General features: G+C 38.5%; 1 protein-coding gene across 4 annotated transcripts in view; it reads right to left on the reverse strand.

Moving 5' to 3' along the window:
- DOCK4 (dedicator of cytokinesis 4) overlaps positions 1-21,974 on the reverse strand; it is a 345,383-nt gene that overhangs the window by 135,098 nt on the left and 188,311 nt on the right. For 3 of the 4 annotated variants that reach the window (XM_087723617.1, XM_087723614.1, XM_087723615.1), the window contains exons 15-25: positions 21,695-21,857; positions 20,180-20,286; positions 17,595-17,751; positions 16,551-16,648; positions 16,382-16,465; positions 16,190-16,290; positions 13,502-13,583; positions 10,550-10,720; positions 9,780-9,972; positions 8,115-8,242; positions 6,798-6,932 (exon numbers count right to left, since the gene is read on the reverse strand). In XM_087723617.1, coding sequence (XP_087579743.1) covers positions 6,798-6,932; positions 8,115-8,242; positions 9,780-9,972; positions 10,550-10,720; positions 13,502-13,583; positions 16,190-16,290; positions 16,382-16,465; positions 16,551-16,648; positions 17,595-17,751; positions 20,180-20,286; positions 21,695-21,857 — 1,419 coding nt within the window. The remainder of the gene's footprint in view (positions 1-6,797; positions 6,933-8,114; positions 8,243-9,779; positions 9,973-10,549; positions 10,721-13,501; positions 13,584-16,189; positions 16,291-16,381; positions 16,466-16,550; positions 16,649-17,594; positions 17,752-20,179; positions 20,287-21,694; positions 21,858-21,974) is intronic. The other variant, XM_087723616.1, reaches the window with a different exon arrangement.

The following is a 21,974-nucleotide window of genomic DNA, read 5'->3' on the forward strand; positions in this document are numbered from 1 at the left end:
AATTATTTTCTTTGTACAAACTTCACATCTTTGCAACACATTACATTTTTTAACCTATCTGTTGTGTCTGTTTTATCTATACAAATAAATCTTTTATAACTATGACTTCATATATTTGTGCATTTACATTATTTCATACATGTTTTTCATTCTATATATACTATTATATACAGTGACATGCAGTGAGGTTTATGGCTGGTGAGGTACTGACACGGGTTTCAAATTTTTTTAGACTTGTGGACTTCAACTCCCAGAATTCCACAGCCAGGCATGCTCAGTTCCGATTTAAAGCGACAGCATTTGTTTTTCTCCTTTGTGAAAAAGTTTCCTTCATTCTTTTTCTTCTCCCTCCCCCTCCTTCCTCCCTCTCTCCCCCCCTCCCCCCTCTCTCAAACAGACACACGCACACAGAGAAGTTGGATTGGACTATCTCTCATACCCCCTTCCCTCTCTCACTCACTTTCTCTCAAGCAAACACAAACACAAACACAGAAGTTGGATTGGAGCTGATCTGAGCCTTTGATTGCAGGCGGAGCCACGTTGCCTTTTCAAACTTGTAATCAGTGAAGCTGGGCTTATATAGTTTTATCCAGCTGTGTGTGTGTGTGTGTGTGTGTGTGTGTGTGTGTGTGTGTGTGTGTGTGTGTTTGAAAAGGCAACGTGGCTCTGCCTGCAATCAAACTACACTTGGGGAAGGATCTACACTTGAGGATGAAGTTTGAATTCCTTCCCCTCCCTCCGACCCACACATACCTTTTCCAACTGTTTCAGAGAGGATTTCAACTCTGCTCTTGCCTGTCATCATGAAAAGAAAAAAAATGTAAAAGGAAAAAGGCAAGAGCTGAGGTCAGGCTGAGCTAGTTGCTGCCAGAGTCACCGTGGATGACTCTGCTTAACTGTTTAAAAAAGCGCCCTCTACAGGAGGAGGCAGGAGAACAGCATGCCTCACCTATGTCAGGAATTTTTAGGATTTTAACCCTTGCTTAACTCTGCTCGAGTGATCATAAAATGCCTAAAGTCAGACTAGATGAGGCATGTCGTTCTCCTGCCTCCTCCTGTAGAGGGTGCTTTTTAAGAGGCTTTTTTAAACAGTTAAGCACTAAACGAGTCATCCATGGTGATTCTGGCACCAACTAGCTCAGCCTTTTTCCTTTTACATTTTTTTTCTTTTCATGATGACAGTGGTGAGGCTCTGCCTCCCCTGCCTCCCCTGACTGCATGTCCCTGATTCTATATGTTCTATGTATAGCAGTTTTTACTACATTTATGTCATTTTGTATAATGGTTTAGGTTAGGTTATGTTTGGTTTATTGGTTTTGTATGCTGCCCACTCCCGAAGGACTCCGGGCGGCTCACAATAAACAGGGGAGGGAATAAATAAGACAATACAAACAATTTTAAAATCCACAACAGTCACAATTAAGACGGGGCTGGGTGCTTTAACAGCTCCCAGCCTGCCGGAACAGCCAGGACTTAGTAGCTTTACGGAAGGCCAGGAGGGTAGTAAGGGTCCGGATCTCCATGGGGAGCTCATTCCAGAGGGCTGGAGCAGCAACAGAGAAGGCTTTCCCCCGGGGGGGTCGCCAGCCGGCATTGGCTGGCAGATGGAACCCGGAGAAGGCCAAGCCTGTGCGATCGAATTGGTCTTTGGGAGATAATTAGCAGGAGGCGGTCTCTCAGGTACCCAGGTCCAATGCCATGTAGGGCTTTATAAGTAACAACTAGCACCTTGAAGCGAGTCCAGAGACCAATGGGCAGCAAGTGCAGCTCGCGGAGGATAGGTGTAACGTGGGTGTACTGAGGTGCACCCACAATCGCTCACGCGGCTGCATTCTGGACTAGCTGAAGTCTTCAAACACTTTTCAAGGGCAGCCTCATGTAAAGCGCATTACAGTAGTCTAGTCTTGAGGTCATGAAGTGAAGTGGCTCCCGGTCCAGATAGCGTCGCAATTGGTGCACCAGGCGAACCTGGGCAAAGACCCCCCTGGTCACAGCCGATAACTGGTGATCTAAAGTCAGCTGTGGATCCAGGAGGACTCCCAAATTGCGAACCCTCTCTGAGGGACGTATAATTTCACCCCCAGACTGAGAGATGGAATAATTAGCCAATCTTTGGGAGGGAACATCAATAGCCATTCGGTCTTGTCGGGATTGAGTGCAAGCTTGTTCGTTCCCATCCAGACCCTGACAGCCTCCAGGCACTGGCCCATCACTTCTACTGCTTCACTGAGTTGGCACGGGGCGGACAGATACAATTGTGTATCGTCCGCATATTGGTGGTATTTAATCCCGTGCCGCCTTATGATCTCACCCAGCGGCTTCATGTAGATGTTAAATAGGAGGGGGGACAGGACCGAGCCCTGCGGCACCCCATAATTGAGGGGCCTCGGGGTCGACCTCTGTCCTCCGACCAACACCGACTGTGACCTGTCCGAGAGGTAGGAGGAGAACCACCGAAGAATGGTGCCTCCCACTCCCACCTCTCGTAACCGACGCAGAAGGATACCATGGTCGATGGTATCAAAGGCCGCTGAGAGGTCAAGGAGCACTAGGATAGAGGACTGACCCCTATCCCTGGCTTGCCAGAGATCATCGATCAGTGCGACCAAAGCAGTTTCGGTGCTGTAGCCAGGCCTGAAACCGGACTGAAAGGGATCCAGATAATCGGTTTCATCCAAGGACCATCGGAGTTGAGAGGCCACCACTTTCCTCCTTCCCTACAAAGGGGAGGTTGGAGACCGGACGATAGTTGCTCAAAATGGCTGGGTCCAGAGACGGTTTCTTCAGGAGGGGTCTCACCACCGCATCCTTTAAGAGGAGCGGGAAGGATCCCTCCTGGAGAGAGGTGTTAATTATCGTCTGGATCCAGCCACGTGTTACCTCCCTGCTGGAAGGGCATGGGTCCAGTATACAAGTGGAGGTGCTCACCGCTCCCATGGCCTTGTCCACTTCCTCAGGCGTGACAAGTTGAAACTCAAGCCATAAACTCCGCTCAAGACCTTCCCCCGGTACCTCGGCTGGAAGTCCAGGTCTAATATATATAATTAAATCTTTTATAACTATGTCTTTATATATTTGTGCATTTACATTATTTCATACATTTTTTCATTCTATATGTAATATTCTATATATTCTATGAATAACAATTTTTATTGCATTTATGTCATTTTGTGTAATATTTATTTGCTATAGTCTATCTCATATTTCAATCTTTTAATCCTTTTCTGGTTTTGTAGTTGTCTATTGTTTTGTTGATCTTTCTTCCTTTCTTTTTTGCTTTCCTGCTTTTCCCCTCCTTTCCTCTAGCCAACTGTACAATAAATCCCATATGGAGTAATATTCAGATTCGTCTTTCTCTTTTAGTTCTTTCCTGAGCCTATCCATCTCTGCACATTCCAATATTAATTACATTTTCTTCTGTTGGTATATAATTATTTTTCATATTTTTTTTCATAAATATTTTTTTCATAATTTCCTTTTATAATCCCTAACAAAAATAATTCAGGTTTTAGTGCAATTTGATGTGTAGTAATCTCCTCTAGCCAATTTTTTATTTTTTTTCCAATACTTTTTCGCAACTGGCACATCCACCATATATGATAGTGCGTTCCATGTTGTTTGTTGCATTTTCAGCAGATAGGTGAACACTCCGGGAACATTTTTGCAATTCTCACTGGTGGAAGGTGCCACCTGTAGAACATCTTGTACATGTTCTCTCCAGTGATGTGCAGTCAGGGGAGGCAGGGGAGGCAGAGCCTCACCACTGTCATCATAAAAAGAAAAAAAATGTAAAAGGAAAAAGGCTGAGCTAGTTGCTGCCAGAGTCACAGTGGATGACTCTGCTTAGTGCTTAACTGTTTAAAAAAGCCTCTAAAAAACGCCCTCTACAGGAGGAGGCAGGAGAACCACGTGCCTCATTTAGTCTGACTTTATAATCACTTGAGCAGAGATAAGCAAGGGTTAAAAGCCGAAAAATTCCTGATGCAGATGAGGCACGTCGTTCTCTTGCCTCCTCCTGTAGTGGGCATTTTTAAGAGGCTTTTTTAAACAGTTAAGCAGAGTCATCCATGGCAACTCTGGCAGCAACTAGCTCAGCCTGACCTCAGCTCTTGCCTTTTTCCTTTTACATTTTCATGATGACAGGCAAGAGCAGAGTTGAAATCCTCTGTGAAACAGCTGGAAAAGAAAAGGTATGTGTACGTGTGGGTTGGAGGGAGGGGGAGGAATTCAAAACTAACCCACCTGGTGCAACTTTGTGTGTTTGTGTGTTTGTGTGTGTGTGTGTGTGTGTTTGTTTCTTCACTCAAACAAACTCTCTCTCAATTTGAGAGAGAGTTTGTTTGAGTGAAAAGAGGAAAGGGGGTAGGAGAGGCAGGGAGGGCAGCCCGCCAGCTCAGGCGGGCGAAAGAGACTTTCTTTCGCCCACCTCTGAATTCGTGGCAGCCCGCCAGCTCAGGCGGGCAAAAGTCACTTCAACAATATTTTATCTTACCACAGTTCAGTTTAGCTTTATATTTCTTCTTTCAATGTTCTCCTTCAAAGGAAAAGATTTCTTTTTAGTCCAATTTCAGAGATTACAACAAAAAAAGAAAAGAAAAAATATTCTCAGCTTGCATCAGCAGATTTGTCCTATATATTGTTATTCAGTTCTTATTTCTTTCTCCACTAAATGGCGCTGTTACTCTTCTTTATATAGGCTTTTTTTTCCTGCTCTTCAAACATCAGATATTTTCTCTCAAGTATTCCAAAGTATTTCTCTCTCCTTCTTCGCTGTTATCACTGATTTATCTGGCTCCAATTTCTGTTTATTGTCCAAATCGCTCCAAGAGTCCTCTCCTCCTCTGCTTATTCCATTCCGTTCTCAAGTCACTCCAAGTCTTCTATTGCTACAGGAAATCACGTGCTTTCAGCCCTCCTTATAGCTGCCAATATTGAGCTGTATCCAGCTCACTTCAAAGCTTTGAAATTCTACTCAAAGATTCTTTAGTAGAATTTACACCATTTTAGTTTAGTTGTTTTACTTATTCTCACCGATGTTGCTGTGTTGCTATCTTATCTCCCTCATGTGCGGCCGTCACCACCAAGCTCGGCCATGAATGCTGATTTCTTCTTTGGTGATTTCAATGGGTTTTCCCTTGTCCAATAGGGAAGTTGCTTGCTTCCTCCTTCGCCGCCCAGGCTCCCCCTCTCTCCTGTTGATCCCTCCAGGTTGAACTCATCCTTTTCCAGGATCTTCACCACAGAAACTCGAGCAAAGCTAGCGGAGTTCCTATTCCTTTGCCCACATGGAAGTGACGTCACCGCAGGAAGTCCAGAGAGTTTCACTTTCAATTTGGCCTCCCAATTATCAGCTGTTACAGGCTGCAGGGATTGCAGCTCTGCAAGCCCCATTTTCTCAGTTTCTTGCAAAGAGATAAATTGCTGGGTGGGGGCCCAGTGGGTGGGTGGGGCTACATTCTGCATATAAGACACACCTAAATTTTCACCCTCTTTTAGGGGGGGAAGTGTGTCTTATACTCTGAAAAATATGGTAGGTCAACTTAGGGAAGTGGTTAATGTAGGAAGATGGTAACTATGGAGGTTTTACTATATATATATTAAAAACATGGGAAGAGTCAGACTAATAAGATAGCACATCAGAGAATGAGTGCACCAAGTATTTCGCTACATCAGCTGCCCTTTTGAAGTGCTTATATACCTCATTCATTCTAGAAAGCAAATATGACCACAGCTTGAAAAGAAAATATAGCTAATAAAAGATAATGGCATGAAATGTAAGTTCATAGAACACCCTTTTTCCTCAATTTTAATCATTCCAACCATTTCAGCATTTTAAGAACACAAAATATCACAAAGCCTCTACTTTTGGATGCCTATATAAAACCCATTGCCTCTATGGAGAGTACAACATTTCTGAAGACAGTATTTGTCAGATCCACCAGCTTCGGCTTGGTGCCTTGCCAGTGTTCTGCTATCAATTGGAGAGGAGAGGGGGAAACAAATGGGAAATAAAGATGTATAGGATGGGAAATTGGGAGGGGGACACTGGTAGCTGAGGAAGAACAGAGCACTTTAGAATCCTATTCATGTAGGGGGAGGGTAAAGGGGAACCAAGGTTTTAGTTCTGTATTGGTGTGCAGTAATTTTAGATTCCGCTTGATGGTACTGCATCCAGTATCTCTTAGTAAAAATAACTTTTCACTTCAATCACATGGAGTTGAGAGTTTTACTTCCCTAGGGGATCAGACTGGGGCAGGTCTGACATTATTGCATATTTTCTGCAATTCTTTTTTTTTTTTTTCAAAAAGGGCTTCCAAACTTTGTGGAAACCTTTATAACCTAGCAGTCCTAACACTAACATAAAGCCACAGACTGCACATTCTTGACAAGATAGGAACAGGACTATAATTTGGGGGGGGGGGAACCAAATTTATGTTTATTTGCATTTAATATGACAAGTTAGCAATACACTGTACTCTTTTTGGAACACTTACTATCAGTCCTTCAATCAGTGAAAATACTACATACTGGTACTATAAATACCCTAACAGTTCCATTCAGAATAATCACACGCCAACTGAATTTAGTTTCTGGTTAATCTGCAAATTCAGATGTGAGTTCTTCCAACATTTTAATCTAAGATGAGCAAATGTTCCAAATTGCAAACTGGAGCAACTTGTATATACATGTACACATTTTAGACCAAAAATTTGTTTCTTTAAAAAAAAAAACATAATAGGAAGGAGATAAATAAATAGTTCAACATTCATGATAGGTATTTCTGCTGTAATACTTACTGTAACATCCTGAAACTGAAGCCGCATGGTAGAACCTGCTGCTTGTGGACAGTTTGTGACCTCCAAGATGGTTCTGAGTAATACATCTAGTAGACTGTTCACAATTACATCTATTTCTTCCAATACTGACTTGTCCTTTCATTTTTTGAAAAAGAAAAACAAGACCATACACTTTGGTGTACTGAAAAATAAATCTAATAATCTCATTTTGTTGTAAATGTGAAGAATTAGATACTGCAAGCTGGATGTGCCAATTTAGAAGATATTTATTTAAACATTTGCTATGCAAATACTTTCATGGAGAAAAACTACATGATTGCCAGGAGTCAAAATCAATTGGATAATCAATCAATCAATGTATGGGTGGTATAACTGGTTCCAAAATATTTAGAGACTTTTGTTTCTTGGGAAAAAACACTAAACATTGTTTGGTAATTATTTGGCAGTCAGTGAGTTGCCTCAATAGAGTGAGGCTACCTAATACCAAAGACTAGATACTGCATTTTGTGCTAGCATTAGCTTCTGAGCCAAACAAAAGAGTACTTCCACATAAACTATGTTACAGTAACAAAAGCAGATTGAAATTTAATAGAGAACTATGTAAAGTTCTTTACTTATTAAAAAAAATCAGATTCTCAGGAATGGATGGGAAGTAAACAGTTTGGTAAAAATATGTTTGAAAAAGATATTGTACTGCAATTGATCAAAAAATAAATGTAATAAGACATAGTGGCTATAAAAGTGAAAATGTTAATAGGTTACATGCAAGGCAAATATATTTTCAAATTATCAAAAATAATCTTCATAATACTTGATATTGGTCAGACTTCACTTCAAATAGTCTGTTATCATGTTTTAGGACTATTAATTTTACTAAAAGGCATTTAAGTTTTTTTGAACTTCTCACTTCATCAAACACCTCTGATAATATGCCCAGTATTATGAAGTGAGCTGGTCAGTTGATGAACTGAAGCTGAAGCAAACTGATAAATATGTTTTAAATTAATAATTTATTCCCCCTCTTTCAAAAATATTAAGCATTTTTAATATTTCTGAACCATAATATCTTTTGGAAAAATCAATACTATTTTATTTTTTTCTAACAGTTGATGAGATATCTAAGTGAGTATTGACTATCAAAAGTATAACTTTTTAATAAAATAACATTTCTACAAGTACTGTTCATGCACAGATACATTATAAATAACAATGAAACATACTAAAGGAGCATCCTAATAATAAACCAGTCTTACTTCTCTTTGAAATAGACTTCTTACCAATTAAAAGCCCATTTTCTGTAATGTTCCTTCTACTTACAGAACTATTTTTCTTAACGAAGGAAAATATGTTGCTAAGGATATGCGCACACATGATCAGATCCTTTTGCTCTTGCAGGTGCATATAAAGGTGATGTAGAACTACTGGTAGCAAAACATACCGAGACTCTGGAAGACAAAATATTTACTATGGATGCTGTCTTTCTATGATCCAGTCTTTTCAGTGATTAAAGATACAAACTGATCTATCAAAGGACTATATTTAGTTTTGACATATAGGTAGTCCTTGACTTACAACCACAACTGGGATCAGAATTTCAATTGTTAAGCAAGACGGTTGGTTGTTAAGTGAATTGCACCAAATTTTACAACCTTTTTTGCTACAGTTGTTTAGCAAATTACTGCAGTTGGTAAGTGAATCATTAGGTCGTTAAGCAAACACAGCTGCTCCCATTGACTTTTTTTGTAAACTGAAAAGAAAAAAAGCATTAATATTAACCCTTCACTAATTTTAATTTCACTAACATAGATAAAACACTATTCTATTTTGGTAAATTCCACCTTAATGTTTTCCTTTTTAATGTACTATTTAAGTATAAATATTTTAATAATGAGAATATTGCCTGTATGAGTACATTCTTCATGTGGCTACAAGAGAAATTTGACTATTGTTTATTGTCTTTGGGCTTTACTATGGAATATGCTCAGAACCTTCAAAAAAGGTACATTTAAAAACATTAAAAACATTTATAAACATTTGATTTTGAGTATGTAATAAATCCAGTCTAGCTAATGAAGGGCCATAAATCAATTTTGGCAGCAGGGCAAAGTTAACTTGGTGTTGTGCCACAGAACATCAAATACTCTATGTGTCTTTACACTTCTGGTAAAGAAAACCCCAAAACATGTTACCCTCCCTTTCAATCTTATAAAAGTCTGACTAGCTGATAAACAGCTTTAGAACAGAAAGATATTTTCCTTCAAAGCTTTTTGATCAGTTTACAGATGTACTCATCCACATGTGTGCATACATATTGCTTCTACATTTATGTTTCTGCCCTCTGTATTGAGTCTGCATCTCTGAGATGAGCACTGGGAGGCTGCATATGTTCCATTTGAGGTTTTATGAACAGAAAGGAGCAAAGCAGCTCAGAGGTTGGCAGCATTCTGCAATTTGGTCCATTAGGGCTGCCCAGAAAAATAATCCTGTAATTTTTTTATCCATAGTACCTGGCCAAACTTGACCCTTTTTTTGTCCTGGCTTCTCCCACCATACCAAATTTGGTTCCTTTCTATTTGGAGAATTATCTTTCTGACAGACAGCTAGGAAGACAGAGCCTCAAGTCCATTTATCTGCCTGTCTATCCGTCCGTCCATCCATCCATTCATCCATTGATCGATCGATCGATCCATCCATCCATCCATCCATCCATCCATCCATCCTCCATCCATCCATCCATCATATTTATATAGCTGCCATCTAACATGTAAGATGGCAATTCTGGGCAACATACAACACGTATATAATTGGACTGCTGGACTTCTGGTCCTGCAAAAAATGATTCAAGGGTTTCATGCAGATTCACCATACCTATTTTAGTGTAAAATCCAAATGTGATTAAATTTTATCTGCTTTATATACAATCAACATGTGTCAGGAGCTATTTAAATATTAGTTAATTAGCAATGGAATTTGCTTTTCTACCTGGATTGGTGTACAATTGGCTTTCCACTGTTTTTCCAATGCACTGAAGTTTCACTGCTTGAAGAGATTCATCCGCATTTGTAATGATAGGCAAACTCCCTAGAGTATCACACACCAAATTTGCTACTTCTCTCACATCAAAGAGCTTTAACAATTCTGAATATATAGCTGGGAAGGAACTGAGAAAGATTGCCTGGGAATAAACACATAAAAAATTAAGTATATTACAAATGTTCAAACAGACAGAAAAAGAAATTTAAACTTTATTTGGATTTAATTTTAAAAATGATATTTTTTCTAATTTCCAAGAAAACCAGATATTTGGAATTTGTTCTTAATAGTTTTAATTTGTTCCAAGGGGAAAAAGAATATAAATAATATTATTATGAGTTAATTTGCAGTTCTAAATGAATATGAGAAATTCAAGAACTATGGTGAAAATAGAGAAGGATTAGAATTAAAAAACAAAACACAAACTAGCAACTGCAAAAGCTGCATCTGAATCATGGAAGACAACTGGAAACAAAACAATTCTATAGCTTGTTAATTTACCCAAAAGCTTCATATAAAAAGACAGTACTATCAGATGTTTGATCCAACTTTTGTTACCAATATGTGAATGAAATGAATTCATTGTAGCTGAAAATAGATCAGAAGCATTAATGTGTCACATTTAAACACTACTACATTTTTATATATCAGTTACCATGCACAGAAGCAATGTGAAAAACAGAAGTAACTGTATAAAGCAATATTTTTGCAGAACTTACTTGGGCCTGAGATAAAGCATTGGTTCCTTTAGTTTCTTGGGAAAGGAAGAATCGTATTGACATCAAAAGCTCTTGAATACAACAGCAGAATTCTTCCTCATTTTGTCCACCAGTAGCAAGAGAGAATAGTTTCCGAGACTGAACTATATATTTAAATATATATTCTTGAGCCTATAAAATAAAAATGTGTGATTTTATATCATTCCTTCTTATAAATAATAAACATTTTTCTAACAGCACTAGTTAGATAGCATATAGCCTAACATAGAAAATGAATAGCTCATATCACAAAAGAGCAACTTTCCATATTCATTCTTTGCTAAATTCATTGATTTTTTAAAATGTCCAGTCTTTCTAAATTAAGCGGAATTGAAAACCAGTGTCAGCCTGGTCATCTTTTCTTTATTTCAAGCTTGCTGCCAGCTGCCATGGAAATGATAAGGGGGTAAACAATGGGTATTTGGGAGTTGGGAAACATGCAGGAGGTGAAACTGCAATTTCTGAGAAGCGATGGGGAGGTTGGCTTGAGTTATTTAACATCTTCAAGGCCCACCATCCTGGGATCAGCCCGCATGAAGGAGGAGCAATGCACCTGGACCAAAGAACATCTTCCTGGGTGGTTATTGAATTTTGGGTTGCCTGATTACTGAGGGGTTAGCTCTGGGGTTAGTTTTAATTTGTTTCTTTGCTTCGGATGTTGCCTGACTTTTGCTACAATCAGTTCTTTCCTAGTAAGAGTGCCTTTTATTTGAATCAATGGAGTCAAGGTTTTTTTCCCCCCTAGGACTGATCAGAGGCAGCCCTAACATTAGGCAAAGTCTGCTTTAACGGTCAACCTGGAGACTGCAGTCTACAGTGGGGACCAAGCATCTAAATGTCCAGCCACGAGAGGAAACTGGAAGAGACCAGAGCTCTTGTCAGATCCCCTCCCAGACTGTGTCACATCTGAGATGAAGCTGAATGACTGGAGAAGCTAAACCAGTGGTTCCCAATGTGGGGCCCATGCCCCACAGGGGGACAATTTGATTTTTCATGGGGGCAATTCAAAAATGAGCTATTATCTTAATTTTTGAAAGCCTGTTAATTGTTCTTATACATTTGTGAGGAAACAGTTGTGTTTCATTTACCTATTGTTGTCTTTGTTAAAGTACATTTCCTAGGGCCTGGTCTGAAAAGGATATCCCAGCTTGGGGCGGGGGGGACAACTGCCAGCCAATCAGATGTGTTCCGACTAAGGATTTTTTAGACTAAGCACCTAATGCCCTGCTGGAGCCCATCTTAATTGGAGGAGAGCAGCATTTTGAAATTAAGGAGATTCTAGATTCTAGGAAACATAAAGGGAAAGTCTAATACCTAGTTGCATGGAAACATTTCCTTCCTTGTAGTCTGGGTGGGTAGATGCTAAACATGTCTGGGCACCTAAACTCCTTCAAACCTTTCACAGAAAATACCCTTACAACCCCCGGATGGAGTAGTGGTTTTACTTGGTTCATATTGCTTTACCTATGCATATGTGGTTTACTTGTTTTAAGGCTAACACCTCTGTTAACAGAGGCCTGAATGTCAGCCTGGTCATCTTCGCTTTCCTTCAAGCATTCTGCAGGCTGCCATGGAAACAATGGGGAGGGGTGGGGGAAACAATGGGTATTTGGGAAGGGAAGCATGCAGAAGGTGAACCTTGAATTTTTGAGAAGTGATGGGGAGGCTTTGACTCAGCTTGTGTTGTTTAATCTTTAAGGCCAACCTCCTGGGATTGGCATGGACAAGAAGGAGCAATGCACCTGAACCCAAAAATTCTTCCTGGACAATGATTGAATTCTGGTTGCCTGGCTACTGGGGGGAGGGGCTCGGGAATCCCTGACAGCCAGTTTGTATCACTAAGATTTATTTTTATTTCAGTCACTTTATTACATCAGGTCATATAACCAATTGCATTCGTTCCAGTATGAAACCATTTGCAACATCATCCAAAATATGATATTTTAATACAGAAAAATATCTCATAGTTGGAGATCTTTCATGCAAACTGAGCTTTCACAATTAATAAAATAATCTTCAATATGCCAATTTCCCAAAGTGATCTCAAGCTAATAAAAAATATTTGTCAGAATACAAATATTTTTAATACAAATCTAAACCCTAAACAAATCTAAACAAATATATATTTAAATTGTGTCTTACACATGGGCTAGTCAACTGATGTTATCTATCTTACATCACAAGTGCAAACTACTTTCACAATAATTTCCATATGCTGCTATCAGAGAGATATTAATCAAAAGTTTTGCTTTTAGTTATTTAATATCTTTATAGTTATATAATAGACTATGATAAATCAGAGGAAAATATTTACTAGTTTCCTAACGTGTGAAAAAGTTTTCCCCCCCTTGCCATCACTATAACTTAAGCAGTAAATGCTCCATACTACAGGGGTTATCTATTCTCTTCTATTTGCACTTCCTTTTCTATCCAATTCTAATATCAGTACAATTATCTACGTGAATATGATTTTGTTCTTCTTTGTTTTGTTCTTTACACTGTCACCTACTAAACAGAACCAATCCATTTTGTGCCCATATTAAGTATCTATCATGCACCCATACAGTTCTTTCCATACTAACAATCGTTCACTCCCACAAGTTTCAGGGTGAATAAATGGGATGATAGGTTTGAGAAAAAATAATCTTGCACAGGAAAATGCAATTGACTCTACTCCAGATACAAGCTATGAAAACTTCATTTGTTATGAATTAGCATTTTTATATTTATATAGAAACAATATTAACAATCATATTAAATCAGCTTTTTCAACCTGCTTCTAGTCAGATGTGTCAGATAAATGGAGCCACCCTAACTGGAAATTACAGGAACTGTAATCTAATAAAAGCCTCTGACTAGAAGCAGGTTAGAAAAAGCTAGCTGAGATTACACCATTTGTTTCAGTTTTATTACCTTTAATACTTCCTGATTGTGTGCTTGCCTTTCTGCTTCAGTAAATCGGTCAACATGCCACTTCAATACCTTTATGAGATCTCTAAAATATAAAACAAAACTTAGTTCTACATTGAAGTCTTAATTCATTGTTAAGTAGACTAATAACTGACATGAATAATAATTCATAATTTAATCAATACATATATCTACTGAAATTTAAGCCTCAATAAGCTATTCCTAGGGAAGTGAGAAATGCCGAATTATGAATATAGATAATAGGACATTATTATTGACATACATATTAACAAATATAATAAAGTTTGGTTGCTTTTAAGATACTAATATACCTTGTTTTCTAGGTGGGAAGGAAAGTGAATTAACCAACTTCATTGTAGTATGTGCAAGGTCACTGAATTCCTCTAAATAATGAGACACCACCACCGAATGAAATTTTGTCTGGGTTTGACATGATTCATAAACATCTTTTGGGCTTTCATCTCCAAATCTTAGAAATTCAAACATCCTCGATAATTTGCTCTCATAGTCTGGATAGGACATGATTCTCCTCACTCAGTATTTTCAGTAATATAATGTAATGTAGTGTAGTGTAGTGTAGTGTAGTGTAGTGTAGTGTAGTGTAGTGTAGTGTAGTGTAGTGTAGTGTAGTGCAGTGCAATGCAATACAATACAATACAATACATAATTTGTCCTTGAACCAGAGGCAAATGTTAGGATAGTTATATGTACCTTTCATATAAAATAATACTCTAACCTGAAGCAATGTGGGCCAATAATCTGGTTTGGTATATAATAGATATTGGTACAATGAATATGCTCCATTGGCTATGAAAATTTGTACACATTCCTAGAGAGAACATTTCAATCAATACAATGTTGGGTTCAATCAAAAATCTTACATGGAAATAAAGGGAGAGATTCTCAAAATCCTTGAGAACAGCATATATCATTAATTCTAAAGGAGGCAAATTAAACCAGATAAAGCTGACAAAGTTAGGACGGAGTATGTATTGTTCTGTGAGAATAACCAGTCCATGACTGCTTTCTATATGGAGAAGAAAGGTATATTTCATTTCCCAGGTTAGGTATATATACTAGCCAGTGTACCTTCAAGACCGCCTACTGCCACATACCTCCCAGTGGCCAGTAAGATCCCACAGATTGGGTCTCCTTCAGATGCCATCAGCCAGACAGTGTCGGCTGGCGGGCCCCCAGAGGAGAGCCTTCTCTGTGGCTGCTCCGACTCTTTGGAACTAGCTCCCCCCGGAAATCCGGACCATACCCACTCTCATGGCCTTCAGGAAAGCCATAAAAACTTGGCTGTTCTGGCAGGCCTGGGGCTGTTGACCTCACTGCTGAGGTCCGGCCCCAACTAGAATGAATGTATGAGGAGTGTCTGTTGTTTTTTAAATTGTTTTGTCGTTATGTGTTTTTTATATTTCTTGTAAGCCGCCCAGAGTCCTTTGGGATTGGGCGGCATATAAAAAACTCCAAATAAATAAATAAACTCCAAATAAATAAAGGGATAGAGAGAGAGAGAGAGAAATAGAGAGTGTATGTGTGTGTGTCTAATAGGTAGGTAGGTAGAGGGATAGAGAGAAATAGAAAGAGATAGAGAGAGAGAAATGCAGTAGATAGGTAGGGAGAGAGTAGTTAGATAGGTAGGTAGAGGAATAGAAAGAAATAGAAAGAGATAGAGAGAGAGAAATGCAGTAGATAGGTAGAGAGAGAGTAGTTATGTAGGTAGAGGGATATGAGAGAGAGAGAGAAATACAGTAGATAGGTAGGGAGAGAGAGGGAGTAGGTAGGTAGGTAGATAAAGGGATAGAGAGAGAGAGAGAATGTGTGTGTGTGTCTAATAGGTAGGTAGGTAGAGGGATAGAGAGAAATAGAAAGATAGAGAAATGCAGTAGATAGGTAGGAAGAGAGAGAGAGTAGTTAGGTAGGTAGGTAGAGGGATATATATATATATATATATATATGTATGTATGTATGTATGTATGTATGTATGTATGTATGTATGTATGTATGTATATATATATATATATATATATAAAAATAGAGAGAGAGAGAAATACAGTAGGTAGGTAGGGAGATTTGATTGCGCTCTGATTTACTCATTCATATTCAAACCATGTGGTTTAAGGACTATTAATAAATCCTTTGGGAATTAGGGGAAAACTACTTAGAATCGTAGAAACATAGGTCCAGAAAGGACTTTGGAGATCTTCTAGTCCAACCTTTTGTTGAAAACTTCTATTCCACTGATTATTGTTCTGTCAGGATATTTCTCCTTAGTTCCAGTTTGGATCGCTCTTTAACAAGCTTCCACCCGTTGCGTCTTGATGTGCCCTCAGGTGCTTTGGAGAATAAATCCACCCCCTCTGTGAGTTTGATTTGGTTTAATGTTAAGCATTTCCCCAACTCAGAAAACAGTTAGAGACACATACAGTATGTACTTAGGTTTATATAAAAGCAAATATTTATATGTCAGATGATTGATTTAGGTGTGGATAACCAAATGTAAAAGCTCAGATCAATTTTTACAACAAAGTATAATTAATTTAATATATCAGTTTATCACACTTTGGTTTTAACTATGGAGACTGCAAAACATTTGAACTAAAGTTGCTGTCAACTGCCAATCATCTGATTGTATTTATATTTAAAGCATTGAAACCTTTCTACCTGTAAGCAAGAGCTCCTGCAAAATGACTTTGAATGTAGGTATCCATAACTGGCCTAAAATGATGAAACTTGTTGTCCTGCAGCAAATTAATTATGTGAACCTAAGGGGGGGGGGGGGGAAATGCATATTAGTTTATTTTAGCCAATTTCAAAAATCAAAACAAACACAATAAATAATAACATATGTCTTACCAAACAGTCAAATACTTGAGAGCCATACTTTTGAGAATTTTCATCTAAAATCCCAAATAAAGTGTCTAGTGTATCTTGAAGAAACTAAATGAAGGAAGACAAATTTAAGAACTATATCCTTTGGAAATGTTATTCGGTGAGAAAAATAAACAGTGTCAATTGTATTCACCTTCACTATTTCAGAACCATCAATTTCTTTCAGTTTCGAGAGGCAACCTGCAATTTTTTCTGGGTGAGCTCGCCATTTAAGAAGGTCAAGCATATCTCCTGCAAAATAAAGTTTAGCAAAAATACAATTGTAAGCAAACAATTTATTATATATACATTAATTTTAGAAATAGCCAAAAGGAAAAGGTTATACTGTATATCTAAGATCCCCTAAATGAAGCCCATGTTTTAAGATGCATATCTGCTTATGTTATTTAAAAAATTGTGGCACATGAAATGTAACATTCATTTTATTCACTCACAAGTAATTCCTAAGAATTAATGCATTTTACTTCTGAGTAGAGAAATAGAATTGCACTGTCCAACATGAAACCGCATTTTTGCTCCATTTATTTAAATCTGTATCATGAATGATATTCAATGCCAAAAACTTTAATAATATTCCTCGGAAGTCCTCATTTATCATAATATTTTATCATTTTGGACAATAAATACAGTGAGGGCATTTTTTTAAAATCTGAAAGCATTGAATGGTAATAAAAAAAATCCATAGATGTGCTTCTTAAAAATATTGTCACATTAAAACTGCTACATTTTTAGTCTGCTTACAAACAGATCAACAGATTATTCATGTATTGAGCCAATCAATAGTTTATTAAGTATGTTCAGCATCAATTTTACTAATATTGAATTATAAAACATATTTGTAATACTTTCTGCAAATAAGCTTATCCATGAATATGACAACCCTCAAATATTTAACCAAAATAACCTGAAAATTGTGCAACCTGTGGATAAGATGACTCAGTTTGTGTATCTTCGTTTAAAATGTGATGGTCTGCTTCGCCATAGATGGGTTTACATATAAGTATATATGGAATTAGAAATAGTAAGAAAATGTTGCTGTTTATACCAACAAGTCCATTTGTTGATAAGTGGAACCTGATTTGGGGGTGTATTTTAGCACTTAAAATTCTTGGCTTATATACAGTATACTTATATTAATAAGCTCATCTATTATACTGTATTATGCATTATACTTTACCATTTTGTGTGAGTTTAGTTGAACACAGAAAAGATGTAATCCAGAAAGATTCCTTTGTAGATTTTATTGCTTGGTGGTTGTTTGCAAGGAGATGCCCTTTTGAAAAGGGAAATTTGAGGTAGCGACTAGAATCCCGAAGGCTTATATTTTCTTCACACTGAGAGAACAATTAAATTTGCATTTTAACTCACTATACCTAATTAAATAAAATGTAGCATAGAACTGTCATCTAAAGCCATTAGAAAAACAATCTGCCCTGCTAATCAACTGTATTTTCTAACATTTTCTTCCTATGTACTTTCTAGGCATATTCATTGCTTGCTATGCTTTCAGGATACTTAACTACTGATAATATTTTATATCTATATCCACATATTTTATATCTATATCCATTTTCAGCAGATAGGTGAACACTCCGGGAACATTTTTGCAATTCTCACTGGTGGAAGGTGCCACCTGTAGAACATCTTGTACATGTTCTCTCCAGTGATGTGCAGTCAGGGGAGGCAGGGGAGGCAGAGCCTCACCACTGTCATCATGAAAAGAAAAAAAATGTAAAAGGAAAAAGGCTGAGCTAGTTGCTGCCAGAGTCACCGTGGATGACTCTGCTTGGTGCTTAACTGTTTAAAAAAAGCCTCTAAAAAAGCGCCCTCTACAGGAGGAGGCAGGAGAATGACGTGACTCATCTAGTCTGACTTAAGGCGTTTTATGATCACTTGAGCAGAGTTAAACAAGGGTTAAAAGCCTAAAAATTCCTGACATAGCTGAGGCACGCCGTTCTCCTGCCTTCTCCTGTAGAGGGCGCTTTGTAGAGGCTTTTTGAAACAGTTAAGCAGAGTCATCCACGGTGACTCTGGCAGCAACTAGCTCAGCCTGACCTCAGCTCTTGCCTTTTTCCTTTTACATTTTTTTTCTTTTCATGATGACAGCAAGAGCAGAGTTGAAATCCTCTCTGAAACAGCTGGAAAAGGTGCATGTGTGGGGATGGGGGAGGAATTCAAAAAGTTTGATTGCATGCAGAGCCACGTTGCCTTTTCAAACACACACACACACACACACACACACACACACAACACACACACACACACACACCTGGAGAAAACTATATAAGCCCAGCTTCACTGATTACAAGTTTGAAAAGGCAACGTGGCTCTCTGCCTGCAATCAAAGGCTCGGATTGGCTCCAATTCAACTTTTGTGTTTGTGTTTGTTTGAGAGAAAGTGAGTGAGAGAGGGAAGGGGGTATGATAGTCCAATCCAACTTCTCTGTGTGCGTGTGTCTGTTTGAGAAAGGGAGGAGGAAGGGGGAGAGGGAGGAAGGAGGGGGAGGGAGAAGAAAAAGAATGAAGGAAACCTTTTTGCAAAGGAGAAAAACAAATGCTGTCACTTTAAATCTGAACTGAGCATGCCTGGCTGTGGAATTCTGGGACTTGAAGTCCACAAGTCTAAAAAAAATTGAAACCCCTGTGTCAGTGCCTCACCAGCCATAAACCTCACCGCACGTCACTGATGGGTGGCATGGCTGGTCCATCCTGGGGGCAGAAGTTCTGCTGCTAATCCGGCAGCTCACTCAAGCTGTGGTTTAAATTTTTCCCCCTACAGGAGGCTACCGAAATGGGAAGCATGCCTCTGCCTGCATTACTAGGGGAAGACTCTCTGCTCTACCAAAACCAATGGTTCAAAAGTGGCTCCTCTGCCACCCCTCTTCCCCTGCTGCCTTCCCCAAACACCTCCCACCCATTGCAAACGTGGCATTCCATTTGGGGGAGAACTGTCTGAAATGCAATAAAACCCACCCACTCACCTCCCTCCCGCTGACAGGCTGGCTAATGGGATGACAATAGAGGTGGAGATGCAGAAGGGAAGCTGAACAGATAGTAGCCCTCTAAAAAAAGGAGCTGAGAGAAAGTGCATGTGCTATGGCATGCTATGGACGCCCCTCACTTGCCTCTGCCCTTCCCTTCTCCATCTGTCTCCTTGGCGCTCACTCACGCTCTCCTTCCCTCTCCCCCTCTCTTTTTCCAGTCTAGCTTGATGCAAGCGGCAGCTCACAATTGCCCTTTGCAAGCCCACTGTCGGTGAAGCTGGGTACTGGTGGGGCACCGCTGAACCAGGATAGTGGGGCTTCTTTCCTCTCCGTAGTTCTGCCAAAGCAAAGTGGATTCTTTGCCATGCATGCATGAGAGCGTTAAATTCATTTATACCTGAAAGCATCTAAAAATTCAAGTAGAAAAAATAGGTACCACCTTTGGTGGGAAGGTAACAGCATTCCGTGCGCCTTTGGCATTTAGTCATGCCGCCACATGACCATGGAGACATCTTCAGACATGGCTGGCTCTTCACTTTGAAATGGAGATGAGCACCACCTCCTAGAATCAGGAATGACTAGCACATATGTGCTAGGGGAATCTTTACCTTTTTATACATGTGTAATATAAAGAACCAGCAACATAAGTTGGAAAGGATATGATGATAGGACATGTTACACAATGACAAATCTAGCATTCTTCTGACATTTGAATCAATCTAGGATTTTTTTTTTTACTTAATAAGCTATGTTTTTTCTGGCTTCTTTTTGAAAATACCTTGTGCACAATGAGCTCATGAATGCCATCTGGCAGGGTCCTTCCATTTTCCTGCATCAGAGGGATGAAAGAAAAACCAAACATCTTCTTCTCTCCCTTCTCTTTTGCTGAAACACATATACACATTAAAAATACACCATATTCTATGCTAGGAATGAAAGTTCTTAAATGAAAATAATATAAAATTGCACACATATTTGCAACCAAAGGCTGGAGTGCTATATAAACAATCAAATGTACAGATATATTAATTACACAATACAATTAACAGATGATCAATTTGATTTCTATTGACTTTAATTAAATTCAAGATTTCTACCATCGGCATGAGAACCAGATTGGTGTAGCCAGCTGGAGGACCTTAGGCCAGTCACTCTCTCTTATCACTAGCAAGAAGAAGGTGAGAGCAAACCAATTTTAAAAATCTTGCTACAAAAATTGCATGCATTTGTCAAAGCTGGAAGGATATATATCCAGATCACACAATTATACCTATAATTTTATGAATAGCAATAGCACTTAGACATATATAACATTTCACAGTGCCTTACAGCCCTTTCTAAGTAGTTTACAGAGTCAGTTTATATTGGCCCCAATAATCTGGGTCCTCATTTTACCAACCTTGGAAGGATGGAAGGCTGCATCAACCTTGAGCCAGTGAGAATCGATCTGCTAAACTGCGGGCAGCCAGCAGTATTAGTCTGCAATACTGCATTCTTCAGAATAACTTATTTTTATTTTAGAATACATAGGAATATCACACTGCTATTAAATTAAATATGTTAATATTTATATGCACAGTTTTTTCATTAAAAGATACATTAAAACTACAATGGCCAAAGAAAAATTGCTTCAAATTTAGATATTGGATTCACTAAAATAATTAAATGATCCAGGTGGCTTAGGGGATTCTATACAAACCCTTGTGACTTCAGGAAATAAAAGAGATTCCCATCCACTAAAATCAAAATTTTTGAATTTTTTTTTTGAAGAAAAGAAGCCATGATCTTCTAATAACTCAACTTGCATCATCCTTTTGGCAATATTTATCTCTGTTCTGAATCAAACTGGCAAGAGATTCTAATCCAATATCAGATACTCTTCCATTTCTCCTTCAATCTACAATCAGCTGTAAGTGTGAACTGGTTGCCAAGCATGCTTCATGTGACTGCCAGGAGAGACACAACATTTTATAACAGATAGAAGCACTCTTTCTGAGGCCATTGTACCTTTCAACAGTCATTATACAACCAGTCGTAAGTTTGGGATTATCTGTACATTTGCCTCTTGGATCATTGGTGTTTGAAAGCATAATTAATCTTCAGTTACAGGCATACATTTATTTTTGCAGAATATTCTAATGCAAAGCTGCTGTTTTCAGTGCATACTTGCGGTTTTTTTTTTTAATTGTGATGCCCGTATGAAAGCCTTTCCTCAATCAGCAGGTATGAAGAACATTTTTAAAAAAATGTAGATTGTAATTTAAAATCACTACCACTTCCGAATAGGTCTTACTGGAACAGTGCCGGAATTCAAACCGAAGGTGTGATCCCCTGAATTTATCCACTGGAATAGGTAGTTTCAGCAGCTCAGCCCACCTGGGACTGTTGTTATGATACAACACAAAAGAATGGAATTCAGAGGCTGGTGGTTCTCCAGAGCCGAAGGAGATAAAATCCTTAAAAAGAAAGTATTAAAAAAACTACTTCAGTTGTACAACCAATGGTCATTATCCTGAAAGATCTACAATAAACAGAACAAAACGTTTTGTTTTCCATTTTGAAAGGCACAAGAA

The sequence above is a fragment of the Thamnophis sirtalis genome, unplaced genomic scaffold (genome assembly GCF_051295495.1).
Source record: "Thamnophis sirtalis isolate CommonGarterSnake01/CBP01778 unplaced genomic scaffold, rThaSir2_p1.2 scaffold_9, whole genome shotgun sequence".
In the NCBI taxonomy this organism is placed as follows: Eukaryota; Metazoa; Chordata; class Lepidosauria; order Squamata; family Natricidae; genus Thamnophis; species Thamnophis sirtalis.